The sequence below is a fragment of the Pseudophryne corroboree genome, chromosome 10, assembly GCF_028390025.1.
Source record: "Pseudophryne corroboree isolate aPseCor3 chromosome 10, aPseCor3.hap2, whole genome shotgun sequence".
In the NCBI taxonomy this organism is placed as follows: Eukaryota; Metazoa; Chordata; class Amphibia; order Anura; family Myobatrachidae; genus Pseudophryne; species Pseudophryne corroboree.
The window spans coordinates 4,852,063-4,878,666 of NC_086453.1; the positions used below are offsets into that span (position 1 = coordinate 4,852,063).

The following is a 26,604-nucleotide window of genomic DNA, read 5'->3' on the forward strand; positions in this document are numbered from 1 at the left end:
GCTGAATAGCCTATTATACAGTGATAATCACAGGCAGGTCACAATACATGCTGTAGTGTAATATAGGCTGAATAGTCTATTATACAGTGATAATCACAGGCAGGGTACAATACATGCTGTAGTGTAATATAGGCTGAATAGCCTATTATACAGTGATAATCACAGGCAGACCACAATACATGCTGTAGTGTAATATAGGCTGAATAGTCTATTATACAGTGATAATCACAGGCAGGTTACAATACATGCTCTAGTGTTAATATAGGCTGAATAGTCTATTATACAGTGATAATCACAGGCAGGTCACAATACATGCTGTAGTGTAATATAGGCTGAATAGCCTATTATACAGTGATAATCACAGGCAGGTCACAATACATGCTGTAGTGTAATATAGGCTGAATAGCCTATTATACAGTGATAATCACAGGCAGGTCACAATACATGCTGTAGTGTAATATAGGCTGAATAGCCTATTATACAGTGATAATCACAGGCAGGTCACAATACATGCTGTAGTGTAATATAGGCTGAATAGTCTATTATACAGTGATAATCACAGGCAGGTCACAATACATGCTGTAGTGTAATATAGGCTGAATAGCCTATTATACAGTGATAATCACAGGCAGTCCACAATACATGCTGTAGTGTAATTATATAGGCTGAATAGCCTATTATACAGTGATAATCACAGGCAGTCCACAATACATGCTGTAGTGTAATATAGGCTGAATAGTCTATTATACAGTGATAATCACAGGCAGGTCACAATACATGCTGTAGTGTAATATAGGCTGAATAGCCTATTATACAGTGATAATCACAGGCAGGTCACAATACATGCTGTAGTGTAATATAGGCTGAATAGCCTATTATACAGTGATAATCACAGGCAGTCCACAATACATGCTGTAGTGTAATATAGGCTGAATAGTCTATTATACAGTGATAATCACAGGCAGGTCACAATACATGCTGTAGTGTAATATAGGCTGAATAGCCTATTATACAGTGATAATCACAGGCAGGCCACAATACATGCTGTAGTGTAATATAGGCTGAATAGCCTATTATACAGTGATAATCACAGGCAGGTCACAATACATGCTGTAGTGTAATATAGGCTGAATAGTCTATTATACAGTGATAATCACAAGCAGGTTACAATACATGCTGTAGTGTAATATAGGCTGAATAGCCTATTATACAGTGATAATCACAGGCAGGGTACAATACATGCTGTAGTGTAATATAGGCTGAATAGTCTATTATACAGTGATAATCACAGGCAGACCACAATACATGCTGTAGTGTAATATAGGCTGAATAGCCTATTATACAGTGATAATCACAGGCAGGTTACAATACATGCTGTAGTGTAATATAGGCTGAATAGCCTATTATACAGTGATAATCACAGGCAGGTCACAATACATGCTGTAGTGTAATATAGGCTCAATAGTCTATTATACAGTGAAAATCACATCTACAATACATGGATCCAGTATTAATATAGGCTCACTAGCCTATCATACATTAACTCTGCCTGCTGTTTATAAAGGTATGGCAGCCCTTTACATTCCCTTGCCGCTGTAATCAGCCAGATTCCCCCCCCCCCCCCCCTTCCCCCTGTACTCCCTGTAGCGCTGTGTCTCAGCGGGGAGCGCCGGGAAGTTGCAGGGAGGCGAGGGACACTTCTTGCCGAGCAGCGGAGGTCGGCTGGCCGGAGCGGCGCGTAGCGGCTTTCGGCGTCGCTAGCCGAGCTGCGGCGGTTCTCCCCCTCTCAGCGCTGGCACCATGACGGAGCGTCTGGGCGGGCGGACGGTGCTGGGGCGGCCGGACGGAGCGGCTGGGCGGACGGAGCGGAGCGGCTGGGGCGGGCGGCTGTATGAGCGGCGGCGGCATTACAACAGTGACCCCACACAGCGGGGCGGCAGCCTGCGCTGACCGCCCCGTTTCCCCAGCATACCTTGTAGGGAGGCCTGCGACGGGCTTCTAAGCTCCTCTTCCGGTCATGGCTGCGACGGGGCTTCTATCTGTAAGCCCCGTCCAGCTGTTGCAGGAGACAGTGGGCTGCCTGTGGCTGTGAGGGTGCTCTTTGTGAGGACCGACACGCCATGCGCTGCCCGTGCAGCGGCACAATCCCGGACCCATGTTTTTCCAGAAACTGGGAAGGGATGTGCTAAGTGAAAAAAGTAAAAGTAAAAATGAAAAATTAATAAAATCTTCCACCAAGTGTGGGATCTCCCCACAAGCCTTGTTAGTGCTGTGAGCACAGAAAAAATAAGAATTTACTTACCGATAATTCTATTTCTCGTAGTCCGTAGTGGATGCTGGGGACTCCGTAAGGACCATGGGGAATAGCGGCTCTGCAGGAGACTGGGCACAAAAGTAAAGCTTTAGAACTAGCTGGTGTGCACTGGCTCCTCCCCCTATGACCCTCCTCCAAGCCTCAGTTAGGATACTGTGCCCGGACGAGCGTACACAATAAGGAAGGATTTTGAATCCCGGGTAAGACTCATACCAGCCACACCAATCACACCATATAACTTGTGATCTAAACCCAGTTAACAGCATGATAACAGAGGAGCCTCTAGAAAAGATGGCTCACTACAGCAATAACCCGATTTTTTTTGGTAACAATAACTATGTACCAGTATTGCAGACAATCCGCACTTGGGATGGGCGCCCAGCATCCACTACGGACTACGAGAAATAGAATTATCGGTAAGTAAATTCTTATTTTCTCTAACGTCCTAAGTGGATGCTGGGGACTCCGTAAGGACCATGGGGATTATACCAAAGCTCCCAAACGGGCGGGAGAGTGCGGATGACTCTGCAGCACCGAATGAGAGAACTCCAGGTCCTCCTCAGCCAGGGTATCAAATTTGTAGAATTTCGCAAACGTGTTTGCCCCTGACCAAGTAGCTGCTCGGCAAAGTTGTAAAGCCGAGACCCCTCGGGCAGCCGCCCAAGATGAGCCCACCTTCCTTGTGGAATGGGCTTTTACAGATTTTGGCTGTGGCAGGCCTGCCACAGAATGTGCAAGCTGAATTGTACTACAAATCCAACGAGCAATAGTCTGCTTAGAAGCAGGAGCACCCAGCTTGTTGGGTGCATACAGAATAAACAACGAGTCAGATTTTCTGACTCCAGCCGTCCTGGAAACCTATATTTCTAGGGCTCTGACAACGTCTAGCAACCTGGAGTCCTCCAAGTCCCTAGTAGCCGCAGGCACCACAATAGGTTGATTCAGGTGAAACGCTGAAAACCACCTTAGGGAGAAACTGAGGACAAGTCCTCAATTCCGCCCTGTCCGAATGGAAAATCAGATGAGGGCTTTTACAGGATAAAGCCGCCAATTCTGACACGCGCCTGGCCCAGGCCAGGGCCAACAGCATGACCACTTTCCATGTGAGATATTTTAACTCCACATATTTAAGTGGTTCAAACCAATGTGACTTTTGGAACCCAAAAACTACATTTTGATCCCAAGGTGCCACTGGAGGCACAAAAGGAGGCTGTATATACAGTACCCCTTTCACAAACGTCTGAACTTCAGGGACTGAAGCTAGTTCTTTTTGGAAGAAAATTGACAGGGCCGAAATTTGAACCTTAATGGACCCCCATTTCAGGCCCATAGACACTCCTGTTTGCAGGAAATGTAGGAATCGACCCAGTTGAAAATTCCTCCGTCGGGGCCTTACTGGCCTCGCACCACGCAACATATTTTCGCCAAATGCGGTGATAATGTTTTGCAGTTATATCTTTCCTGGCTTTGATCAGGATAGGGATGACTTCATCCGGAATGCCTTTTTCCTTCAGGATCCGGCGTTCAACCGCCCTGCCGTTAAACGCAGCCGCGGTAAGTCTTGGAACAGACAGGGTCCTTGCTGGAGCAGGTCCCTTCTTAGAGGTAAAGGCCACGGATCCTCCGTGAGCATCTCTTGAAGTTCCGGTTACCAAGTCCTTCTTGGCCAATCCGGAGCCACGAATATAGTGCTTACTCCTCTCCATCTTATAATTCTCAGTACCTTGGTTATGAGAGGCAGAGGAGGGAACACATACACTGACTGGTACACCCACTGTGTTACCAGAGCATCTACAGCTATTGCCTGAGGGTCCCTTGACCTGGCGCAATACTTGTCGAGTTTTATAAACATGTGGAAGACTTCTGGGTGAAGTCCCCACTCTCCCGGGTGGAGGTCGTGTCTGCTGAGGAAGTCTGCTTCCCAGTTGTCCACTCCCGGAATGAATACTGCTGACAGTGCTATCACATGATTTTCCGCCCAGCGAAGAATCCTTGCAGCTTCTGCCATTGCCCTTCTGCTTCTTGTGTCACCCTGTCTGTTTACGTGGGTGACTGCCGTGATGTTGTCCGAATGGATCAACTCCGGGTGACCTTGAAGCAGAGGTCTTGCTGAGCTTAGAGCATTGTAAATGGCCCTTAGCTTCAGGATATTTATGTGAAGTGATGTCTCCAGGCTTGACCATAAGCTCTGGAAATTCCTTCGCTGTGTGACTGCTCCCCAGCCTCGCAGGCTGGCATCCGTGGTCACCAGGACCCAGTCCTGAATGTGCGGCCCTCTAGAAGATGAGCACTCTGCAACCCCCACAGGAGAGACACCCTTGTGCTTGGTGACAGGGTTATCCGCTGATGCATCTGAAGATGCGACCCAGACCATTTGTCCAGCAGGTCCCACTGGAAAGTTCTTGCGTGGAATCTGCCGCATGGGATTGCTTCATAGGAAGCCACCATTTTTTCCAGAACCATCTCATTGATGTACTGAGACTTGGCTCGGTTATAGGAGGTTCCCGACTAGCTCGGATAACTCCCTGACTTTCTCCTCCGGGAGAAACACCTTTTTCTGAACTGTGTCCAGGATCATCCCTAAGAACAGAAGACGAGTCGTCGGAATCAGCTGCGATTTTGGAATATTGAGAATCCAATCGTGCTGCCGCAACACTACCTTGCTACACCGACCTCCAACTGTTCCCTGGATCTTACCCTTATCAGGGAATCGTCCAAGTAAGAGATAACTAAAATTCCCTTCCTTCGAAGGAGTATCATCATTTCGGCCATTACCTTGGTAAAGACCCGGGGTGCCGTGGACCATCCATACGGCAGCGTCTGAAACTGATAGTGACAGTTCTGCACCATAAACCTGAGGTACCCTTGGTGAGAAGGGTAAATTGGGACATGAAGGTAAGCATCCTTGATGTACCGAGACATCATGTAGTCCTCTTCTTCCAGGTTCGCAATCACTGCTCTGAGTGACTCAATCTTGAATTTGAACCTCTGTATGTAAGTGTTCAAAGATTTTAGATTTAGAATCGGTCTCACAGAGCCGTCCGGCTTCGGTACCACAACAGTGTGGAATAATACCCCGTTCCCTGTTGCAGGAGGGGTACCTTGATTATCACCTGCTGGGAATACAGCTTGTGAATGGCTTCCAAAACTGTCTCCCTGTCAGAAGGAGACATCGGTAAAGCCGACTTTAGGAAACGGCGAGGGGGAGACGTCTCGAATTCCAATTTGTACCCCTGAGATATCACCTGAAGGATCCAGGGGTCTACTTGCGAGTGAGCCCACTGCGCGCTGAAATTCATTGAGACGGGCCCCCACCGTGCCTGATTCTGCTTGTAAAGCCCCAGCGTCATACTGAGGGCTTGGCAGAGGCGGGAGAGGGTTTCTGTTCCTGGGAACTGGCTGATTTCTGCAGCCTTTTTCCTCTCCCTCTGTCACGGGGCAGAAATGAGGAACCTTTTGCCCGCTTGCCCACGAAAAGACTGCGCCTGATAATACGGCGTCTTCTCATGTTGAGAGGCGACCTGGGGTACAAACGTGGATTTCCCAGCTGTTGCCGTGGCCACCAGGTCTGAAAGACCGACCCCAAATAACTCCTCCCCTTAATAAGGCAATACTTCCAAATGCCGTTTGGAATCCGCATCACCTGACCACTGTCGTGTCCATAACCCTCTACTGGTAGAAATGGACAACGCACTTAGACTTGATGCCAGTCGGCAAATATTCCGCTGTGCATCACGCATATATAGAAATGCATCTTTTAAATGCTCTATAGGCAATAATATATCAATATTTTCAGTCAGGGAATCCGACCACGCCAACCCAGCACTGCACATCCAGGCTGAGGCGATTGCTGGTCGCAGTATAACACCAGTATGTGTGCAAATACCTTTTAGGATGCCCTCCTGCTTTCTATCAGCAGGATCCTTAAGGGCGGCCATCTCAGGAGAGGGTAGAGCCCTTGTTCTTACAAGCGTGTGAGCGCTTTATCCACCCTAGGGGGTGTTTCCCAACGCACCCTAACCTCTGGCGGGAAAGGATATAATGCCAATAACATTTTAGAAATTATCAGTTGTTATCGGGGGAAACCCACGCATCATCACACACCTCATTTAATTTCTCAGATTCAGGAAAACTACAGGTAGTTTTTCCTCACCGAACATAATACCCCTTTTTGGTGGTACTCGTATTATCAGAAATGTGTAAAACATTTTTCATTGCCTCAATCATGTAACGTGTGGCCCTACTGGAAGTCACATTTGTCTCTTCACCGTCGACACTGGAGTCAGTATCCGTGTCGGCGTCTATATCTGCCATCTGAGGTAACGGGCGGCGCTTTAGAGCCCCTGACGGCCTATGAGACGTCTGGACAGGCACAAGCTGAGTAGCCGGCTGTCTCATGTCAACCACTGTCTTTTATACAGAGCTGACACTGTCACGTAATTCCTTCCAACAGCCCCACTAGCCCTTTGGGGAGACAGAGGGAGAGTTTGCCAGCACACACCAGAGCGCTATATATATATATATAGGGATAACCTTATATAAGTGTTTTTCCCCTTATAGCTGCTGTATCTTTAATACTGCGCGTAATTAGTGCATCCCTTCTCTTTTTTAACCCTTTCTGTAGTGTAGTGACTGCAGGGGAGAGCCAGGGAGCTTCCCTCCAACGGAGCTGTGAGGGAAAATGGCGCCAGTGTGCTGAGGAGATAGGCTCCGCCCCCTTATCGGCGGCCTTATCTCCCGTTTTTCTATGTATTCTGGCAGGGGTTAAATTCATCCATATAGCCCAGGAGCTATATGTGATGCATTTTTTTTGCCATCCAAGGTGTTTTTATTGCGTCCCAGGGCGCCCCCCCCCCCCCAGCGCCCTGCACCCTCAGTGACCGGAGTGTGAAGTGTGCTGAGAGCAATGGCGCACAGCTGCAGTGCTGTGCACTACCTTGTTGAAGACAGGACGTCTTCTGCCGCCGATTTTCCGGACCTCTTCTGTCTTCTGGCTCTGTAAGGGGGCCGGCGGCGCGGCTCTGGGACCCATCCATGGCTGGGCCTGTGATCGTCCCTCTGGAGCTAATGTCCAGTAGCCTAAGAAGCCCATTCCACTCTGCACGCAGGTGAGTTCGCTTCTTCTCCCCTTAGTCCCTCGATGCAGTGAGCCTGTTGCCAGCAGGTCTCACTGAAAATAAAAAACCTAAAACTAAACTTTTCACTAAGCAGCTCAGGAGAGCCACCTAGTGTGCACCCTTCTCGTTCGGGCACAAAAATCTAACTGAGGCTTGGAGGAGGGTCATAGGGGGAGGAGCCAGTGCACACCAGGTAGTTCTAAAGCTTTACTTTTGTGCCCAGTCTCCTGCGGAGCCGCTATTCCCCATGGTCCTTACGGAGTCCCCAGCATCCACTTAGGACGTTAGAGAAAACACTGAGATACTACACTGAGGTACTCTGGGATATGGAGGGGTGGAGAGTTCTAAATTTAAATATTCAGTGCCTTTGTTTCTGCTAAGCCGTCCATATCCCAAGAGTACTCCAGTGACCCCTAGTGGATGAAAAAGAAACACCAATGGCACCAGACTATATAGCCGGGATACACCGACGGCACCAGACTATATAGCCGGGATACACCAATGGCACCAGACTATATAGCCGGGATACACCAATGGCACCAGACTATATAGCCGGGATACACCGACGGCACCAGACTATATAGTCGGGATACACCAGTGGCACCAGACTATATAGCCGGGATACACCAATGGCACAGGACTATATAGCCGGGATACACCAATGGCACAGGACTATATAGCCGGGATACACCAATGGCACAGGACTATATAGCCGGGATACACCGATGGCACAGGACTATATAGCCGGGATACACCGATGGCACAGGACTATATAGCCGGGATACACCAATGGCACAGGACTATATAGCCGGGATACACCACTAGCACCGGACTCTATAGCCAGGATGATATTATTATTAATATTACATTTTATTTATAGGGCGCCACAAGTGTTTAGCAGCGCCGTACAGAGGACAGTACAGGGAGACAGAAGTTACATTACAGTAAATAAATAACAGAAACAGAGTACAGGTAACAGAGCAGCACAACTCTCATACATAATACAGCTTAGATGTAAGTAGTGAGGGAGTGATCATTGTACTACTAGGGGCTGGCGGCCATAGATAGAGCCTTTACCAGCAGGAAAGAAAGCGGGAAAGATGGTCGCTGAGTAGGGGAGAGCTGTGAGTGATATGTGATGAGAAGAGGGCTTAGATAATAAGAGGAAAGAGGGCCCTGCTCTGAAGAGCTAACAATCTAGTGGGAAGGGGGCGACAGACAGATGACATGAGGTGCAGCAAGCGGGAGGTAGCCTGATGGCAGTATGTAAGGAAAGCTGAGATGTTCAAGGTATGAGGCAGGGGGATGGAGGAGAGGCCTCAGGGCAGGGGGGATGGAGGAGAGGCCTCAGGGCAGGGGGGATGGAGGAGAGGCCTCAGGGCAGGGGGGATGGAGGAGAGGCCTCAGGGCAGGGGGATGGAGTAGCGGCCTCAGGGCAGGGGGATGGAGGAGCGGCCTCAGGGCAGGGGGATGGAGGAGCGGCCTCAGGGCAGGGGGATGGAGGAGCGGCCTCAGGGCAGGGGGATGGAGGAGAGGCCTCAGGGCAGGGGGGATGGAGTAGAGGCCTCAGGGCAGGGGGATGGAGTAGCGGCCTCAGGGCAGGGGGATGGAGGAGAGGCCTCAGGGCAGGGGGGATGGAGGAGAGGCCTCAGGGCAGGGGGATGGAGGAGCGGCCTCAGGGCAGGGGGATGGAGGAGCGGCCTCAGGGCAGGGGGATGGAGGAGCGGCCTCAGGGCAGGGGGATGGAGGAGCGGCCTCCGGGCAGGGGGATGGGGGAGCGGCCTCAGGGCAGGGGGATGGGGGAGCGGCCTCAGGGCAGGGGGATGGGGGAGCGGCCTCCGGGCGGGGGGATGGGGGAGCGGCCTCCGGGCGGGGGGATGGTAGAGCGGCCTCCGGGCAGGGGGATGGGGGGGAGCGGCCTCAGGGCAGGGGGATGGAGGAGAGGCCTCAGGGCAGGGGGATGGAGGAGCGGCCTCAGGGCAGGGGGATGGAGGAGCAGCCTCAGGATAGGGGGATGGAGGAGCGGCCTCAGGGCAGGGGGATGGCCTCAGGGCAGGGGGATGGAAGAGCAGCCTCAGGGCAGGGGGATGGAGGGGGATGGAGGCGCGGCCTCATGGCAAGGAGATGGAGGAGAGGCCTCAGGGCAGGGGGATGGAGGAGCGGCCTCAGGGCAGGGGGATGGAGGAGAAGCCTCAGGGCAGGGGGATGGAGGAGCGGTCTCAGGGAAGGGGGATGGAGGAACGGCCTCAGGGCAGAGGGGTGGAGGCGCGGCCTCAGTGCAGGGGGATGGAGGAGAAGCCTCAGGGCAGGGGGATGGAGGAGCGGCCTCAGGGCAGGGGGATGGAGGAGCGGCCTCAGGGCAGGGGGATGGAGGAGCGGCCTCAGGGCAGAGGGAAGGAGGAGCGGCCTCAGGGCAGGGGGATGGAGGAGAGGCCTCAGGGCAGGGGGGATGGAGGAGCGGCCTCAGGGCAGGGGCATGGAGGAGCGGCCTTAGGGCAGGGGCATGGAGGAGCGGCCTCAGGGCAGGGGGATGGAGAAGCGGCCTCAGGGCAGGGGGATGGAGGAGTGGCCTCAGGGCAGGGGGATGGAGGAGAGGCCTCAGGGCAGGGGGATGGAGGAGAGGCCTCAGGGCAGGGGGATGGAGGAGCGGCCTCAGGGCAGGGGGATGGAGGAGTGGCCTCAGGGCAGGGGGATGGAGGAGCGGCCTCAGGGCAGGGGGATGGAGGAGCGGCCTCAGGACAGGGAGATGGAGGAGCGGCCTCAGGGCAGGAGGATGGAGGAGCGGCCTCAGGGCAGGGGGATGGAGGAGCAGCCTCAGGGCAGGGGGATGGAGGAGCGGCCTCAGGACAGGGAGATGGAGGAGAGGCCTCAGGGCAGGAGGATGGAGGAGCGGCCTCAGGGCAGGAGGATGGAGGAGCGGCCTCAGGGCAGGGGGATGGAGGAGCGGCCTCAGGACTAGGGATACACCGACGGCACCAGACTCTACAGCCGGGATACACCGACGGCACCGGACCCTACAGCCGGGATACACCGACGGCACCGGACCCTACAGCCGGTATACACCGACGGCACCGGACCCTACAGCCTAGATTCAGTAGCAGAGCATTAGTCTCAGAGTGTCATGGCAGCACCATAGTACCACTGTGTTAGCACCAGGCTACATACAGAGGGGAGGCGTGTGACACCTCGCACCTCACCCTCGCAGTCTATGTCTGGCCGGATCCTCAGTGTGGCAGTAGCGGGAGGATTTGAAATTAATAGTAAATTAGCTGACAGCATCCAGTCTGTGATCTCTGTCACTAACAGTGGCTCACGTGAATGCGCAACCTGTGCTTCAGGCCAATCGCCGACTCCCCTCATATAATACCTGTTACATGGCTCCTAGGTTTCAGACAGATGGGGGAGATGTACCAAGCCTTGGAGAGAGATAAAGAGGAGCTGTTACCAAAAGCAGCCACAATCAGTGACTAACTGTCATTTCATACACGGTGCATTATACATGACAGCAAGCAGCTGATTGGCTGGGATCGGTAGTTTGTCTCTCTCCAAGGCTTGATTTATTTCCACATGTATCTTATTAATATCTAATATCTCAATTAAAGGTTAATTGAATGAAAACTCCCTAGTTAATTGCATCATTACTCCTTGCAGAGCGGAGGGGCGCGGCCTGTTAGGGACCATAGGGGGTCATTCCGAGTTGTTCGCTCGTTATATTTTTCTCGCAACGGAGCGATTAGTCGCTAATGCGCATGCGCAATGTCCGCAGTGCGACTGCACCAAGTAAATTTGCTATGCAGTTAGGTATTTTACTCACGGCATTACGAGGTTTTTTCTTCGTTCTGGTGATCGTAATGTGATTGACAGGAAGTGGGTGTTTCTGGGCGGAAACTGTCCGTTTTATGGGTGTGTGTGAAAAAACGCTGCCGTTTCTGGGAAAAACGCGGGAGTGGCTGGAGAAACGGAGGAGTGTCTGGGCGAACGCTGGGAGTGTTTGTGACGTCAAACCAGGTACGAAACTGACTGAACTGATCGCAGTGGCAGAGTAAGTCTGGAGCTACTCAGAAACTGCTAAGAAGTGTCTATTCGCAATTCTGCTAATCTTTCGTTCGCAATTCTGCTAAACTAAGATTCACTCCCAGTAGGCGGCGGCTTAGCGTGTGCAATGCTGCTAAAAGCAGCTTGCGAGCGAACAACTCGGAATGACCCCCATAGAGCAGAGCATTGCACATGGCGCCTAATTTAGACCTGATCGCAGCAGCAAATTTGTTCTCTAATGGGCAAAATCATGTGCAGTGCAGGTGGGGCAGATGTAACCTGTGCAGAGACCTGGGTAACACCATGCTGCACTGCAGGGGGGGTGGGGGGATGTAACCTGTGCAGAGAGTTGAGGTGGAAGGTGGACATGACTCACCCAAAGCTGAGCACGCGTTGAGTCGTCGCGCCACTGCTCCGTCAGCCAGGTCCAACATGAATCCAATGAGGAGAAGCCAGCAGGCCGACTGCCGAGATCTGGAGAAGACAAGCACACTGGAGTCACACCCGACGTAACACCACAAGTTCCATACTCCCTGCCAAGGGCCAAATGCCAGGAGGTCATCTGATGGGGGGCAGAGGCAATATCACAGTGACAGAAGAGCTAGCAATCACGTTATGGACATGAGCAGGTCTGACGGCCACCCCATAGAGACATGTGCCAGTGAGGGGATCTAATCCACGTGCCAGGCGTGCGTTTAGGTACTCACCCGTTTAGAATGCAGAGTATGGAGGCCAGACCCATCAGTAGATTGCCCAGGGACAGGAAATTGGCAGCGTTTGTTCGGGCAAACTCCAGCGTTTGGCAGTGGGACGGGCGGCCATGGTGGATCGCCTTCCTGGCATGAGTGACAAGCCCTGGTGCCCAGGCTGAGGGGCAGTGAGAGAAGATATAAAGTGTTATAAGGGAGTCATTATATTTCTGTTATTACGATGTGCGCCCAAACAACGCCCCACACAGACACAGAACGCAGGATATGTGCTAGAAGTGCCAGTCAGTAGGTGAGGAGTAGTCTCAGAATAAGAAAGCAATTAATACATAGGGAGGATATTTACTGGTACGTAGACCCCAATATCTGCTATGATAAGTGTGGACTATAACACCCAGCAAGTCCTCGTACTATTGGAGTACTGTCCTGGAGTTTAATGACTTGATGTTATGTTTGTCCTATAAGCTCCGGATTTATCTTCTCAGAACTCTTACCAGACGGGGGAACTTGCATTAACATCCCGGAATAGCAGAATACGTGTCCTTTCTGTGTGGAAACAAAATAAGTCAGTGAGATAACATCGTATGGACATTACACATCAGTGCCGTCACCATCATTTCATTTATCAATGTCATAACATGTATTACACGTGACCTGAGAGTGAGGGGACACCGGGACTGTCTGTACTACACGTGACCTGAGAGTGAGGGGACACCGGGACTGTCTGTATTACATGTGACCTGAGAGTGAGGAGACACCGGGACTGTCTGTATTACATGTGTCCTGAGAGTGAGGGGACACCGGGACTGTCTGTATTACACGTGTCCTGAGAGTGAGGGGACACCGGGACTGTCTGTATTACATGTGACCTGAGAGTGAGGAGACACCGGGACTGTCTGTATTACATGTGACCTGAGAGTGAGGAGACACCGGGACTGTCTGTATTACATGTGACCTGAGAGTGAGGAGACACCGGGACTGTCTGTATTACTTGTGTCCTGAGAGTGAGGGGACATCGGGACTGTGTGTATTACATGTGTCCTGAGAGTGAGGAGACATCGGGACTGTCTGTATTACATGTGTCCTGAGAGTGAGGGGACACCGGGACTGTCTGTATTATGTGTGTCCTGAGAGTGAGGGGACACCGGGACTGTCTGTATTACATGTGTCCAGAGAGTGAGGGAACACCGGGACTGTCTGTATTACACGTGTCCTGAGAGTGAGGAGACACCAGGACTGTCTGTATTACATGTGTCCTGAGAGTGAGGGGACACCGGGACTGTCTGTATTACACGTGTCCTGAGAGTGAGGAGACACGGGGACTGTGTGTATTACATGTGTCCTGAGAGTGAAGGGACACCGGGACTGCCTGTATTACACGTGTCCTGAGAGTGAGGAGACACCGGGACTGTCTATATTACACGTGTCCTGAGTGTGAGGAGACACCGGGACTGTCTGTATTACATGTGTCCTGAGAGTGAGAAGACACCGGGACGGTCTGTATTACATGTGTCCTGGGAGTGAGGAGACTCCGGGACTGTCTGTATTACACGTGTCCTGAGAGTGAGGAGACATCGGGACTGTCTGTATTACATGTGTCCTGAGAGTGAGGGGACACCGGGACTGTCTGTATTACAGGTGTCCTGAGAGTGAGAGGACACCGGGACTGTCTGTATTACACGTGTCCTGAGAGTGAGGGGACACCGGGACTGTCTGTATTACATCTGTCCTGAGAGTGAGGAGACACCGGGACTGTCTGTATTACAGGTGTCCTTAGAGTGAGGGGACACCGGGACTGTCTGTTTTACATGTGTCCTGAGAGTGAGAGGACACCTGGACTGTCTGTATTACACGTGTCCTGAGAGTGAGAGGACACCGGGACTGTCTGTATTACACGTGTCCTGAGAGTGAGAGGACACCGGGACTGTCTGTATTACACGTGTCCTGAGAGTGAGAGGACACCGGGACTGTCTGTATTACATGTGTCCTGAGAGTGAGAGGACACCGGGACTGTCTGTATTACACGTGTCCTGAGAGTGAGGGGACACCGGGACTGTCTGTATTACACGTGTCCTGAGAGTGAGAGGACACCGGGACTGTCTGTATTACACGTGTCCTGAGAGTGAGGGGACACCGGGACTGTCTGTATTACATCTGCCCTGAGAGTGAGGAGACACCGGGACTGTCTGTATTACATCTGTCCTGAGAGTGAGGAGACACCGGGACTGTCTGTATTACAGGTGTCCTTAGAGTGAGGGGACACCGGGACTGTCTGTATTACATGTGTCCTGAGAGTGAGAGGACACCGGGACGGTCTGTATTACACGTGTCCTGAGAGTGATGGGACACCGGGACTGTCTGTATTACACGTGTCCTGAGAGTGAGGGGACACCGGGACTGTCTGTATTACACGTGTCCTGAGAGTGAGAGGACACCACTGGTTTTTTTAACTAAAGTCCCGATTTAGTCCGTTTTTTTTTTTTTTTTTTTCTAAGTGTCAACACGGGAATTTACTAAGCACAAATCTCGGCAGTGTTGGGGCTATTCGTAATGGTTTTCATGGCAGAGATCACAAATACAAATTAATACACCATCGGTCAAACACGGCTGTTTGTTCATACAACACGGGAATTTACTATTCATTCGTATTTGGGTATTTGTCTCTGAATGGTCAATTGTGGGTGTATTTTTTTGCGAATCTTTAAAAAAAAAACAGCAAAAAAATAGACCTGCCTTTTCCTGGCGTGTTTGGATAGTCATGCACGGATCAGTGAGATCTGTGCATGGTTATCTGTGGGAAAGGGCCTGTTTAGGTGACAAATGTAAAAAAAAAATTGCATGGGGTCCCCCCTCCTAAGCGTAACCAGCCTCGGGCTCTTTGAGCCTGTCCTGGTTGTAAAAATACAGGCGGAAAAAATGCGTTGGGTTCCCCCCCATATTTAAACAACCAGCACAGGGCTCTGCGCCTGGTCCTGGTGCAAAAAATATGGGGGACAAAAGACGCAGGGGTCCCCCGTATTTTTTACACCAGCACCGGGCTCCACTAGCCAGAGAGATAATGTCACAGCCGGGGGACACTTTTATATTGGTCCCTGCGGCCCTGGCATTACATCCCCAACTAGTCACCCCTGGCCGGGTTACCCTGGAGGAGTGGGGACCCCTTAAATCAAGGGGACCCCCCTCCAGCCACCCAAGGACCAGGGGTGAAGCCCGAGGATGTCCCCCCATCCGTGGGCGGTGGAAGGGAGGCTGATAGCCTTTGTGTAAAAAGAAAGAATATTGTTTTTTGTAGCAGAACTACAAGTCCCAGCAAGCCTCCCCTGCAAGCTGGTACTTGGAGAACCACAAGTACCAGCATGCTGGGAAATAACGGGCCCGCTGGTACCTGTGGTTCTACTACAAAAAATACCCCCCAAAAAAACACTACACAGACACTGTGAAAGTACAACTTTAATGTACATACATGCACACTTACATACATACTTACCTATGTTGACACGGAGCCCCTCGGCCTCTTCTCCAGTAGAATCCATGGGGTACCTGTAAATAAAATATATACTTACAAACAATCCTGTGTAGATCGGTCCTCTTCTTTATCTTTGTAATCCAGGGACTTGTTAAAATAAAAAAACAAAATACCCGAACCACGAATTGAAAGGGGTCCCATGTTTACACATGGAACCCCTTTCCCCAACTGGCGGGACCCCCCGTGACTCCTGTCAAAAAGGGTCCCGCCAGCCAATCAGGGAGTGCTACGTCATGGCACTCTCCTGATTGACAGGGCAGGAACGCACAGCCAATCAGGAGGAGCGCACTGGTTACAATGTAGCGTAGCGGCACTCCATTATAGCCAATGGTGGGAACTTTGTGATCTACAGTTAACCGCAAGTTAATTGGGGTCACCCACAAGATTAACCACAATTAACTTGCGGTTAACCGCAGACTGCAAAGTTCCCACCATTGGCTATAATGGAGTGCCGCTACGCTAAATTGTAACCAGTGCGCTCCTCCTAATTGACAGGGCAGGAATGCACAGCCAATCAGGAGAGTGCCATGACGTGGCGCTCCCTGATTGGCTGGCGGGACCCTCTTTGTCAGGAGTCACGGGGGGTCCCGGCAGTCGGGGAAAGGGGTTCCATGTGTAAACATGGGACCCCTTTCAGTTCGTGGTTCGGGCATTTTGTTTTATTATTTTAACAAGTCCCTGGATTACAAAGATAAAGAAGAGGACCGATCTACACAGGATTGTTTGTAAGTATATATTTTATTTACAGGTACCCCATGGATCCTACTGGAGAAGAGGCCGAGGGGCTCCGTGTCAACATAGGTAAGTATGTAAGTGTGCATGTATGTACATTAAAGTTATACTGTCACGGTGTGTGTGTGTTGTGTTTTATTTTGGGTATTTTTTTGTAGTAGAACTACAGGTACCAGCGGGCCCGTTACTTTCCCTCATGCTTGTACTTGTGGTTCTCCAAGTACCAGCTTGCGGGGGAGGCTTGCTGGGACTTGTAGTTCTGCTACAAAAAACAATATTCTTTTTTTTACACAAAGGCTATCAGCCTCCCATCCACCGCCCACGGATGGGGGGGGACAGCCTCAGGCTTCACCCCTGGTCCTTGGGTGGTTGGAGGGGGACCCCTTGATTTAAGGGGTCCCCACTCCTCCAGGGTACCCAGGCCAGGGGTGACTAGTTGGGGATGTAATGCCAGGGCCGCAGGGACCAATATAAAAGTGTCCCCTGGCTGTGGCATTATGTCCCTGGCTAGTGGAGCCCGGTGCTGGTGTAAAAAATATGGGGGACCCCTACGTCTTTTGTCCCCCATATTTTTTGCACCAGGACCAGGCGCAGAGCCCGGTGCTGGTTGTTTAAATATGGGGGAACCACAGTCATTTTTTCCCCTGTATTTCTACAACCAGGACCGGCTCAAAGAGCCAGAGGCTGGTTACACATAGGAGGGGGGACCTCACGCAATTTTTTTATTATTTTTTAACCCTTTCATCACTTGTCATAATGCACACAATGAAGCCCTGCACGTATCTCACTGATCCGGCAATATGAATCACATCGACATCGGAAAATACGAAACTAGAAAACTCGGCAGCTTAGTAAATTACAGTATATAGATTCAAAAATAAGATTTTACTTACCAGTAAATCTATTTCTCGTAGTCAGTAGTGGATGCTGGGGACTCCGTAAGGACCATGGGGGGAATAGACGGGCTCTGCAGGAGACATGGGCACTTTAAGAAAGAATTTAGATTCTGGTGTGCTCTGGCTCCTCCCTCTATGTCCCTCCTCCAGACCTCAGTTAGAGAAACAGTGCCCGGAAGAGCTGACAGTACAAGGAAAGGATTTTGGAAATCCAGGGCAAGGACTCATACCAGCCACACCAATCACACCGTATAACTTGTGATAAACTTACCCAGTCAACAGTATGAACAACAACAGAGCATCAGTTCAACCCTGATGCAACAATAACATAGCCCTTATTGCAGCAATAACTATATACAAGTATTGCAGAAGAAATCCGCACTTGGGACGGGTGCCCAGCATCCGATACGGACTACGAGAAATAGATTTACCGGTAAAGTAAAATCTTATTTTCTCTAACGTCCTAGTGGATGCTGGGGACTCCGTAAGGACCATGGGTTTATACCAAAGCTCCCAAACGGGCGGGAGAGTGCAGATGACTCTGCAGCACCGATTGAGCAAACAATAGGTCCTCATCAGCCAGGGTATCAAACTTGTAGAACTTTGCAAAAGTGTTTGAACCTGACCAAGTAGCAGCTCGGCATAGTTGTAATGCCGGGACCCCTCGGGCAGCCGCCCAAGAAGTGCCCACCTTCCTAGTGGAATGGGCTTTAACTGATTTTGGCAGCGGCAATCCAGCCGCAGAATGAGCCTGCTGAATCGTGTTACAGATCCAGCGAGCAATAGTTTGCTTTGAAGCAGGAGCACCAAGCTTGTTGGAAGCATACAGGATAAACAAAGACTCTGTTTTCCTGACTCCAGCCGTTCTGGCTACCTAAACCTTCAAAGCCCTGACCACATCAAGCAACTCAGAATCCTCCAAGACAGTAGTAGCCACAGGCACCACAATAGGTTGGTTTATATGAAAGGTTGAAACCACTTTCGGCAGGAATTGTGGACGGGTCCTCAATTCTGCTCTATCCGCATGGAAAACCAGATAGGGGCTTTTATGTGACAAAGCCGCCAATTCTGACACACGCCTAGCCGAAGCCAAGGCTAGTAGTATGACCACCTTCCACGTGAGATATTTCAATTCCACCGTTTTGAGTGGTTCAAACAGTGGGATTTCAGGAAACTCAACACCACGTTAAGATCCCAAGGTGCCACTGGAGGCACAAAAGGGGGCTGAATATGCAGCACTCCCTTTACAAACGTCTGAACTTCAAGTAGAGAAGCCAGCTTTTTTTGAAAGAAAATGGATAGGGCCGAAATCTGGACCTTAATGGAACCCAATTTTAGGCCCAAAGTCACTCCTGACTGTAGGAAGTGAAGGAAACGGCCCAGCTGGAATTCCTCCGTAGGGGCATTCCTGGCCTCACACCAAGCAACACATTTTCGCCATATACGGTGATAAGGTTGAGCTGTCACGTCCTTCCTAGCCATTATCAGCGTAGGAATAACCTCATTCGGAATGCCTTTCTCTGCTCGGATCCGGCGTTCAACCGCCATGCCGTCAAACGCAGCCGCGGTAAGTCTTGGAACAGACAGGGCCCCTGTTGCAACAAGTCCTGTCTTAGAGGCAGAGGCCACGGGTCCTCTGTGAGCATTTCTTGCAGATCTGGATACCAAGTCCTTCTTGGCCAATCCGGAACAATGAGTATTGTTCTCACTCCTCTTCTTCTTATGATTCTCAGCACCTTGGGTATGAGAGGAAGAGGAGGAAATACATAGACCGACTGGAACACCCACGGTGCCACCAGTGCGTCCATAGCTATCGCCTGAGGGTCTCTTGACCTGGCGCAATACCTCTGTAGCTTTTTGTTAAGGCGGGATGCCATCATGTCCACCTGTGGCAGTTCCCACTGACTTGCAATCTGCGTGAAGACTTCTTGATGAAGTCCCCACTCTCCCGGGTGGAGGTCGTGCCTGCTGAGGAAGTCTGCTTCCCAGTTGTCCACTCCCGGGATGAACACTGCTGACAGTGTGCTTACGTGATTCTCCGCCCAGCGAAGAATTCTGGTGGCTTCCGCCATCGCCACCCTGCTCCTTGTGCCGCCTTGTCGGTTTACATGAGCCACAGCGGTGATGTTGTCTGACTGAATCAGAACCGGTTGGTCGCGAAGCAGGGTCTCCGCTTGACGTAGGGCGTTGTATATGGCCCTTAGTTCCAGGATGTTGATGTGAAGGCAAGTCTCCTGACTTGACCACAGACCTTGGAAATTTCTTCCCTGTGTGACTGCCCCCCACCCTCGGAGGCTTGCATCCGTGGTCACCAGGACCCAGTCCTGAATGCCGAATCTGCGGCCCTCGAGAAGGTGAGCACTCTGCAGCCACCACAGGAGAGACACCCTGGGGGATAGGGTGATTAACCGATGCATCTGAAGATGTGTCATGAGTTCCTGAGCTTTCTCTATTGGGAGATAAACCCTTTTCTGGTCTGTGTCCAGAATCGTGCCCAGGAAAGGCAGACAAGTCGTAGGAATCAACTGCGACTTTGGAATATTTAGAATCCAGCCGTGTTGCCGTAACACTTCCAGAGAACGTGCTACACTGATCAGCAACTGCTCTCTTGACCTCGCTTTTATGAGGAGATCGTCCCAGTATGGGATAATTGTGACCCCTTGCTTCCGCAGGAGTACCATCATTTCCGCCATTACCTTGGTAAATATTCTCGGAGCCGTGGAGAGACCAAACGGCAACTTCTGACATTGGTAATGACAATCCTGTACCACAAATCTGAGGTACGCCTGATGAGGTGGATAAATGGGGACATGAAGGTATGCATCCTTTATGTCCAGAGACACCATAAAATCCCCCCCTTCCAGGCTTGCGATGACCGCTCTCAGCGATTCCATCTTGAACCGGAACCTTTTCAGGCACATGTTCAGGGATTTTAAATTCAATATGGGTCTGACCGAACCGTCCGGTTTCGGTACTACAAACATAGTCGAATAATAACCCCTTCCTTGTTGAAGGAGGGGAACCTTGACCACCACCTGTTGAAGATACAATTTGTGAATTGCAGTTAACACTATTTCCCTCTCGTGGGGGGAAGCCGTCAGGGCCGTCGGTGAGAGGGCATCTCCTCGAAGTCCAGCTTGTATCCCTGAGACACAATGGGCGGGATGTACTAATGTACATCGCCGCCCATCGCCGCCCTGCGCCACGATGCTGATCGCATATGTACTAACATATGCGATCAGCATTGCGGAGGACAGCTCTTCCGATAAGAGCTGTCCTCCGCGATGCGCAGCGGCAGCCTGACTTCCGGGATTCGGCCCAGGAGTCAGTCTGCGCATGCGCGGGATGACGGGGGCGGCCACAGGGCATGCTGGGAGGGATCCGATCGGATCCCTCACACTGCGCCGCGGAGAGAAGCCCATAGGCTTCTATGGACGTACGCCAGCTAAAGCTGGCGTACCCCGCCGCGGCGCTGTCCTGCCGGCCGGGGGTTAGTACATCAGGAAAATGCGGTAAACAGGGAGTTTACCGCATTTTCCGCTTAGTACATCACGCCCCATATCTATTGCCCAGGGATCCAACAGGGAGTGAACCCACTTGTGGCTGAAATTTCGAAGACGTGCCCCCACCGGGCCTAGCTCCGCCTGTGGAGCCCCAGCGACATGCGGTGGATTTTGTAGAGGCCGGGGAGGACTTCTGTTCCTGGGAACTAGCTGTGTTGTGCAGCTTCTTTCCTCTGCCCCTGCATCTGGCAAGAAAGGACGCACCTCGGACTTTCTTGTTTCTTTGTGATCGAAAGGCTGCATTTGATAATGTCGTGCTTTCCTAGGCTGTGCAGGAATATAAGGCAAAAGATCAGAATTACCAGCTATAGCTGTGGAGACCAGGTCCGAGATCCCTTCTCCACAAAATCCTCAGCCTTCCATATGCATCTTAAGTCGGCATCACCTGTCCATTGCATATTCTACAGGACACGTCAAGCAGAAATCGACATAGCGTTGACTCTAGAACCCAGTAGACTAATGTCTCTTTGGGCATGTTTTTTATATATATATATCTAAGACAGCACCTTTAATATATATATCTATATATATACATATATATATATACATACTAGGGTCTCAATCCCTGCTGATAAGGTACCTGTCCACGCTGCTACAGCGCTATACACCCATGCCGACACAATCGCCGGTCTGAGTAGTGTACCAGAATGTGCACGCTATCTGCAGGATCCCTGAGAATAGCTGTTAAGTCAGCGCTACCTTTTTGGGTAAACGGGTCAATGCCTTGTACACCCTAGGGGAAGATTCCCATCGTATCCTGGCCCTAGTAGGGAAAGGATACTCCCTGAGAATTCTTTGTGGGAAACTGCAGTCTCTTGTCTGGAGATTCCCGCTCTTTTTCATTATGAGAGGAGGGAACCTCAGCTTTCTTCCCCTTAAACATGTGTACCCTTGTGTCAGGGACAGATGGGTCATCAGTGATATGCAAATCATCTTTTATTACAATAATCATATATTGAATACTTTTCTGCCATTTTGGCTGTAACTTTGCATTATCGTAGTCGACACTGGAGTCAGACTCCGTGTCGATATCAGTGTTTATTATTTTGGATAGTGAGCGTTGTGAGACTCTGAAGGTCTCTGCGACATAGGGACAGACATGGGTAGATTCCCTGTCTGTTCTCTAATCTTTTGTGCAATAAATTCACCTTAGCACTTAATTACACATATCCAAACAGGTGTCGGCGTTGTCGACGGAGACACCCCTCACACACACATTTGCTCCATCTCCTCCTTAGGGGAGCCTTTTACCTCAGACATGTCGACACACACGTACCGACACACCACACACTCAGGGAATGCTCATCTGAAGACAATTCCCCCATAAGGCCCTTTGGAGAGATAGAGAGAGAGTATGCCAGCACACACCCCAGCGCTATTAACCCTGGAATAACACAGTAACTTAATGTTAACCCAGTAGCTGCTGTTTATATTGATTTTTGCGCCTAATTATGTGCCCCCCCTCTCTTTTTACCCTCTTCTACCGTGTATCTGCAGGGGAGAGGCTGGGGAGCTTCCTCTCAGCGGTGCTGTGGAGAAAAAACATGGCGCTGGTGAGTGCTGAGGAAGAAGCCCCGCCCCCTCAACGGCGGGCTTCTGTCCCGCTTAAATATACATTTTCTTGGCGGGGGCTCATACATATATACAGTGCCCAGCTGTATATATGTTCACTTTTGCTAAAAAGAGGTCCAAATGCTGCCCAGGGCGCCCCCCCCCCCCCCCCCTGCGCCCTGCACCCTTACAGTGACCGGAGTATGTGAGGTGTGTGGGAGCAATGGCGCACAGCTGGAGTGCTGTGCGTTACCTCAGTGAAGATCGGAGTCTTCTGCCGCCGATTTCGAAGTCTTCTTGCTTCTCATGCTCACCCGGCTTCTGTCTTCCGGCTCTGCGAGGGGGACGGCGGCGCGGCTCTGGGATCGGACGACGAGGGTGAGATCCTGTGTACGATCCCTCTGGAGCTAATGGTGTCCAGTAGCCTAAGAAGCAGGACCTATCTTCAGAGAGTAGGGCTGCTTCTCTCCCCTCTGTCCCACGATGCAGGAAGTCTGTTGCCAGCAGAGCTCCCTGAAAATAAAAAACCTAACAAAATACTTTCTTACAGCAAGCTCAGGAGAGCTCACTGAACAGCACCCAGCTCGTCCGGGCACAGATTCAAACTGAGGTCTGGAGGAGGGACATAGAGGGAGGAGCCTGAGCACACCAGAATCTAAATTCTTTCTTAAAGTGCCCATGTCTCCTGCGGAGCCCGTCTATTCCCCATGGTCCTTACGGAGTCCCCAGCATCCACTAGGACGTTTGAGAAAAGTTGTAGTAAATTACATCCGATAAAATTCGATATCAAACTCCCTTAAAAACGGCACAAACACAAATATTAGTAAATAAACCTCCGGGACTGTCTGTATTACATGTGTCCTGAGAGTGAGGGGACACCGGTACTGTCTGTATTACATGTGTCCTGAGAGTGAGGGGACACCGGGACTGTCTATATTACATGTGTCCTGAGAGTGAGGGGACACCGGGACTGTCTGTATTACACGTGTCCTGAGAGTAAAGGGACACCAGGACTGTCTGTATTACACGTGTCCTGAGAGTGAGGGGACACCGGAACTGTCTGTATTACATGTGTCCTGAGAGTGAGGGGACACCAGGACTGTCTGTATTACATGTGTCCTGAGAGTGAGGGGACACCGGGACTGTCTGTATTACATGTGTCCTGAGAGTGAGAGGACACCGGGACTGTCTATATTACATGTGTCCTGAGAGTGAGGGGACACCGGGACTGTCTGTATTACATGTGTCCTGAGAGTGAGGGGACACCGGGGCTGTCTGTATTACATGTGTCCTGTGAGTGAGGGGACAACGGGACTGTCTCTATTACACGTGTCCTGAGAGTGGGGGGACATCGGGACTGTCTGTATTACACGTGTCCTGAGAGTGAGGGGACACCGGGACTGTCTGTATTACATGTGTCCTGTGAGTGAGGGGACAACGGGACTGTCTCTATTACACGTGTCCTGAGAGTGAGGAGACACTGGGACTGTCTGTAATATATGTGTCCTGAGAGTGAGGAGACACCAGGACTGTCTGTATTACACGTGTCCTGAGAGTGAGGGGACACCGGGACTGTCTGTATTACATGTGTCCTGAGAGTGAGGAGACACCAGGACTGTCTGTATTACACGTGTCCTGAGAGTGAGCGGACACCGGGACTGTCTATATTACATGTGTCCTGAGAGTGAGGGGACACCGGGACTGTCTGTATTACATGTGTCCTGAGAGTGAGGGGACACCGGGACTGTCTATATTACATGTGTCCTGAGAGTGAGGGGACACCGGGACTGTTTGTATTACACGTGTCCTGAGAGTGAGGGGACACCGGGACTGTCTGTATTACACGTGTTCTGAGAGTGAGGGGACACCGGGACTGTCTATATTACATGTGTCCTGAGAGTGAGGGGACACCGGGACTGTTTGTATTACACGTGTCCTGAGAGTGAGGGGACACCGGGACTGTCTGTATTACACGTGTCCTGAGAGTGAGGGGACACCGGGACTGTCTGTATTACACGTGTCCTGAGAGTGAGGGGACACCGGGACTGTCTGTATTACACGTGTCCTGAGAGTAAGGGGACACCGGGACTGTCTGTATTACACGTGACCTGAGAGTGAGGGGACACCGGGACTGTCTGTATTACATGTGTCCTGAGAGTGAGGGGACACCGGGACTGTCTGTATTACACGTGTCCTGAGAGTCAGAGAACACCGGGACTGTCTGTATTACATCTGTCCTGAGAGTGAGGAGACACCGGGACTGTCTGTATTATATGTGTCCTGAGAGTGAGGGGACACCGGGACTGTCTGTATTACACGTGTCCTGAGAGTGAGGGGACACCGGGGCTGTCTGTATTACACGTGTCCTGAGAGTGAGGGGACACCGGGACTGTCTGTATTACACATGTCCTGAGAGTGAGGAGACACCGGGACTGTCTGTATTACACATGACCTGAGAGTGAGGGGACACCGGGACTGTCTGTATTACATGTCCTGTGTGTGAGAAGAAACCAGGACTGTCTGTATTCCATGTGGAGATGGTGTATTGAAACCCCTTGACAACAAGCAGGTAGTTTAAAATTAGGTAGTCTTACTGTGTGGCATAATGCGTAAGGGGTATTACTGTGTTGCATAATGTGTAAGGGGCATTACAGTGTGTGATAATGTGTAAGGGGCATTACTGTTGCATAATGTGTAAGGGGCGTTACTGCATGGCATAATGTGTAAGGGACATTCCAGTGTGTGGTATAATGTGTAAGGGGCATTACTGTGTGGGATAATGTGTAAGGGGCATTACTGTGTGGCATAATGTGTAAGGGGCATTCCAGTGTGTGGCATAACATGTAAGGGGCATTCCAGTGTGTGGCATAATGTGTAAAGGGCATTACTGTGTGGGATGTGTAAAGTGCATTACAGTGTGTGATAATGTGTAAAGGGCATTACTGTGTGGCATGTGTAAGGGGCATTACTGTGTGTTTCAATGTGTAAAGGGCATTACTGTGTGGCATAATGTGTAAGGGTAATTACAGTGTGTGGCATAATGTTTAAGCGGCATTAGAGTGTGTGGCATAATGTGTAAGGGGCATTACTGTGTGTGATTATGTGTAAGGGGCATTACAGTGTGTGATTATGTGTAAGGGGCATTACTGTGTTATTATGTGTAAGGGGCATTCCTTGTGTGACATAATGTGTAAGGGGCATTACTGTGTGGCATAGTGTGTAAGGGGCATTCCCAAGTGTGGCATAGTGTGTAAGAGGCATTCCTGTGTGTGGCATAGTGTGTAAGTGGCATTCCTGTGTGTGGCATAGTGTGAAAGGGGCATTGCTGTGTGGCATAGTGTGTAAGAGGCATTATGGTGTGTGGCATAATGTGTAAGGGACATTACTGTGTGGCATGTGTAAGGGGCATTCCTGTGTGTGGTATAATATGTAATGGCCATTGTGGTGTGTGGTATAATGTGTAGGGGGTATTACTGTGTGGCATAATGTGTAGGGGCATTACGGTGTGTGGTATAATGTGTAGGGGCAATACTGTGTGGCATAGTGTGTAAGGGGCATCACTGCGTGGCATAATGTGTAAGGGGCATTACAGTGTGTGGCATAATGTGTAAGGGGCATTTCTGTGTGGCAGAATGTGTAAGGGGAATTGTGCTGTGTGGCATAATGTGTAGGGGCATTACTGTGTGTGGCATAACATGTAAGGGGCATTCCAGTGTGTGGCATAATGTGTAAGGGGCATTACTGTGTGACATAATGTGTAAAAGGCATTACTGTGTGGGATGTGTAAGGGGCATTACAGTGTTTGGCATAATGTGTAAGGGGCATTCCAGTGTGTGGCATAATGTGTAAGGGGCATTACTGTGTGACATAATGTGTAAAAGGCATTACTGTGTGGGATGTGTAAGGGGCATTACAGTGTTTGGCATAATGTGTAAGGGGCATTCCAGTGTGTGGCATAATGTGTAATGGGCATTACTGTGTGACATAATGTGTAAAAGGCATTACTGTGTGGGATGTGTAAGGGGCATTACAGTGTTTGGCATAATGTGTAAGGGGCATTACAGTGTGTGGCATAATGTGTAAGGGGCATTACAGTGTGTGGCATAATGTGTAGGGGCATTACTGTGCATGGCATAATGTGTAGGGGGCATTACAGTGTGTGG

At 50.7% G+C, this 26,604-nt stretch overlaps 1 protein-coding gene across 4 annotated transcripts in view; it reads right to left on the minus strand.

Annotated features, from left to right (window-relative positions):
• Positions 1–26,604, minus strand: part of TMEM269 (transmembrane protein 269) — a 54,335-nt gene that overhangs the window by 20,756 nt on the left and 6,975 nt on the right. For all 4 annotated transcript variants that reach the window (XR_010188502.1, XM_063942045.1, XM_063942046.1 and 1 more), the window contains 3 exons: positions 12,668–12,719; positions 12,174–12,333; positions 11,843–11,940 (listed from right to left, as the gene is read on the minus strand). Coding sequence is in view for 3 of the 4 variants with exons in the window: in XM_063942045.1 (XP_063798115.1) it covers positions 11,843–11,940; positions 12,174–12,333; positions 12,668–12,692 (283 nt within the window). In the remaining variant the exon portion in view is untranslated. The remainder of the gene's footprint in view (positions 1–11,842; positions 11,941–12,173; positions 12,334–12,667; positions 12,720–26,604) is intronic.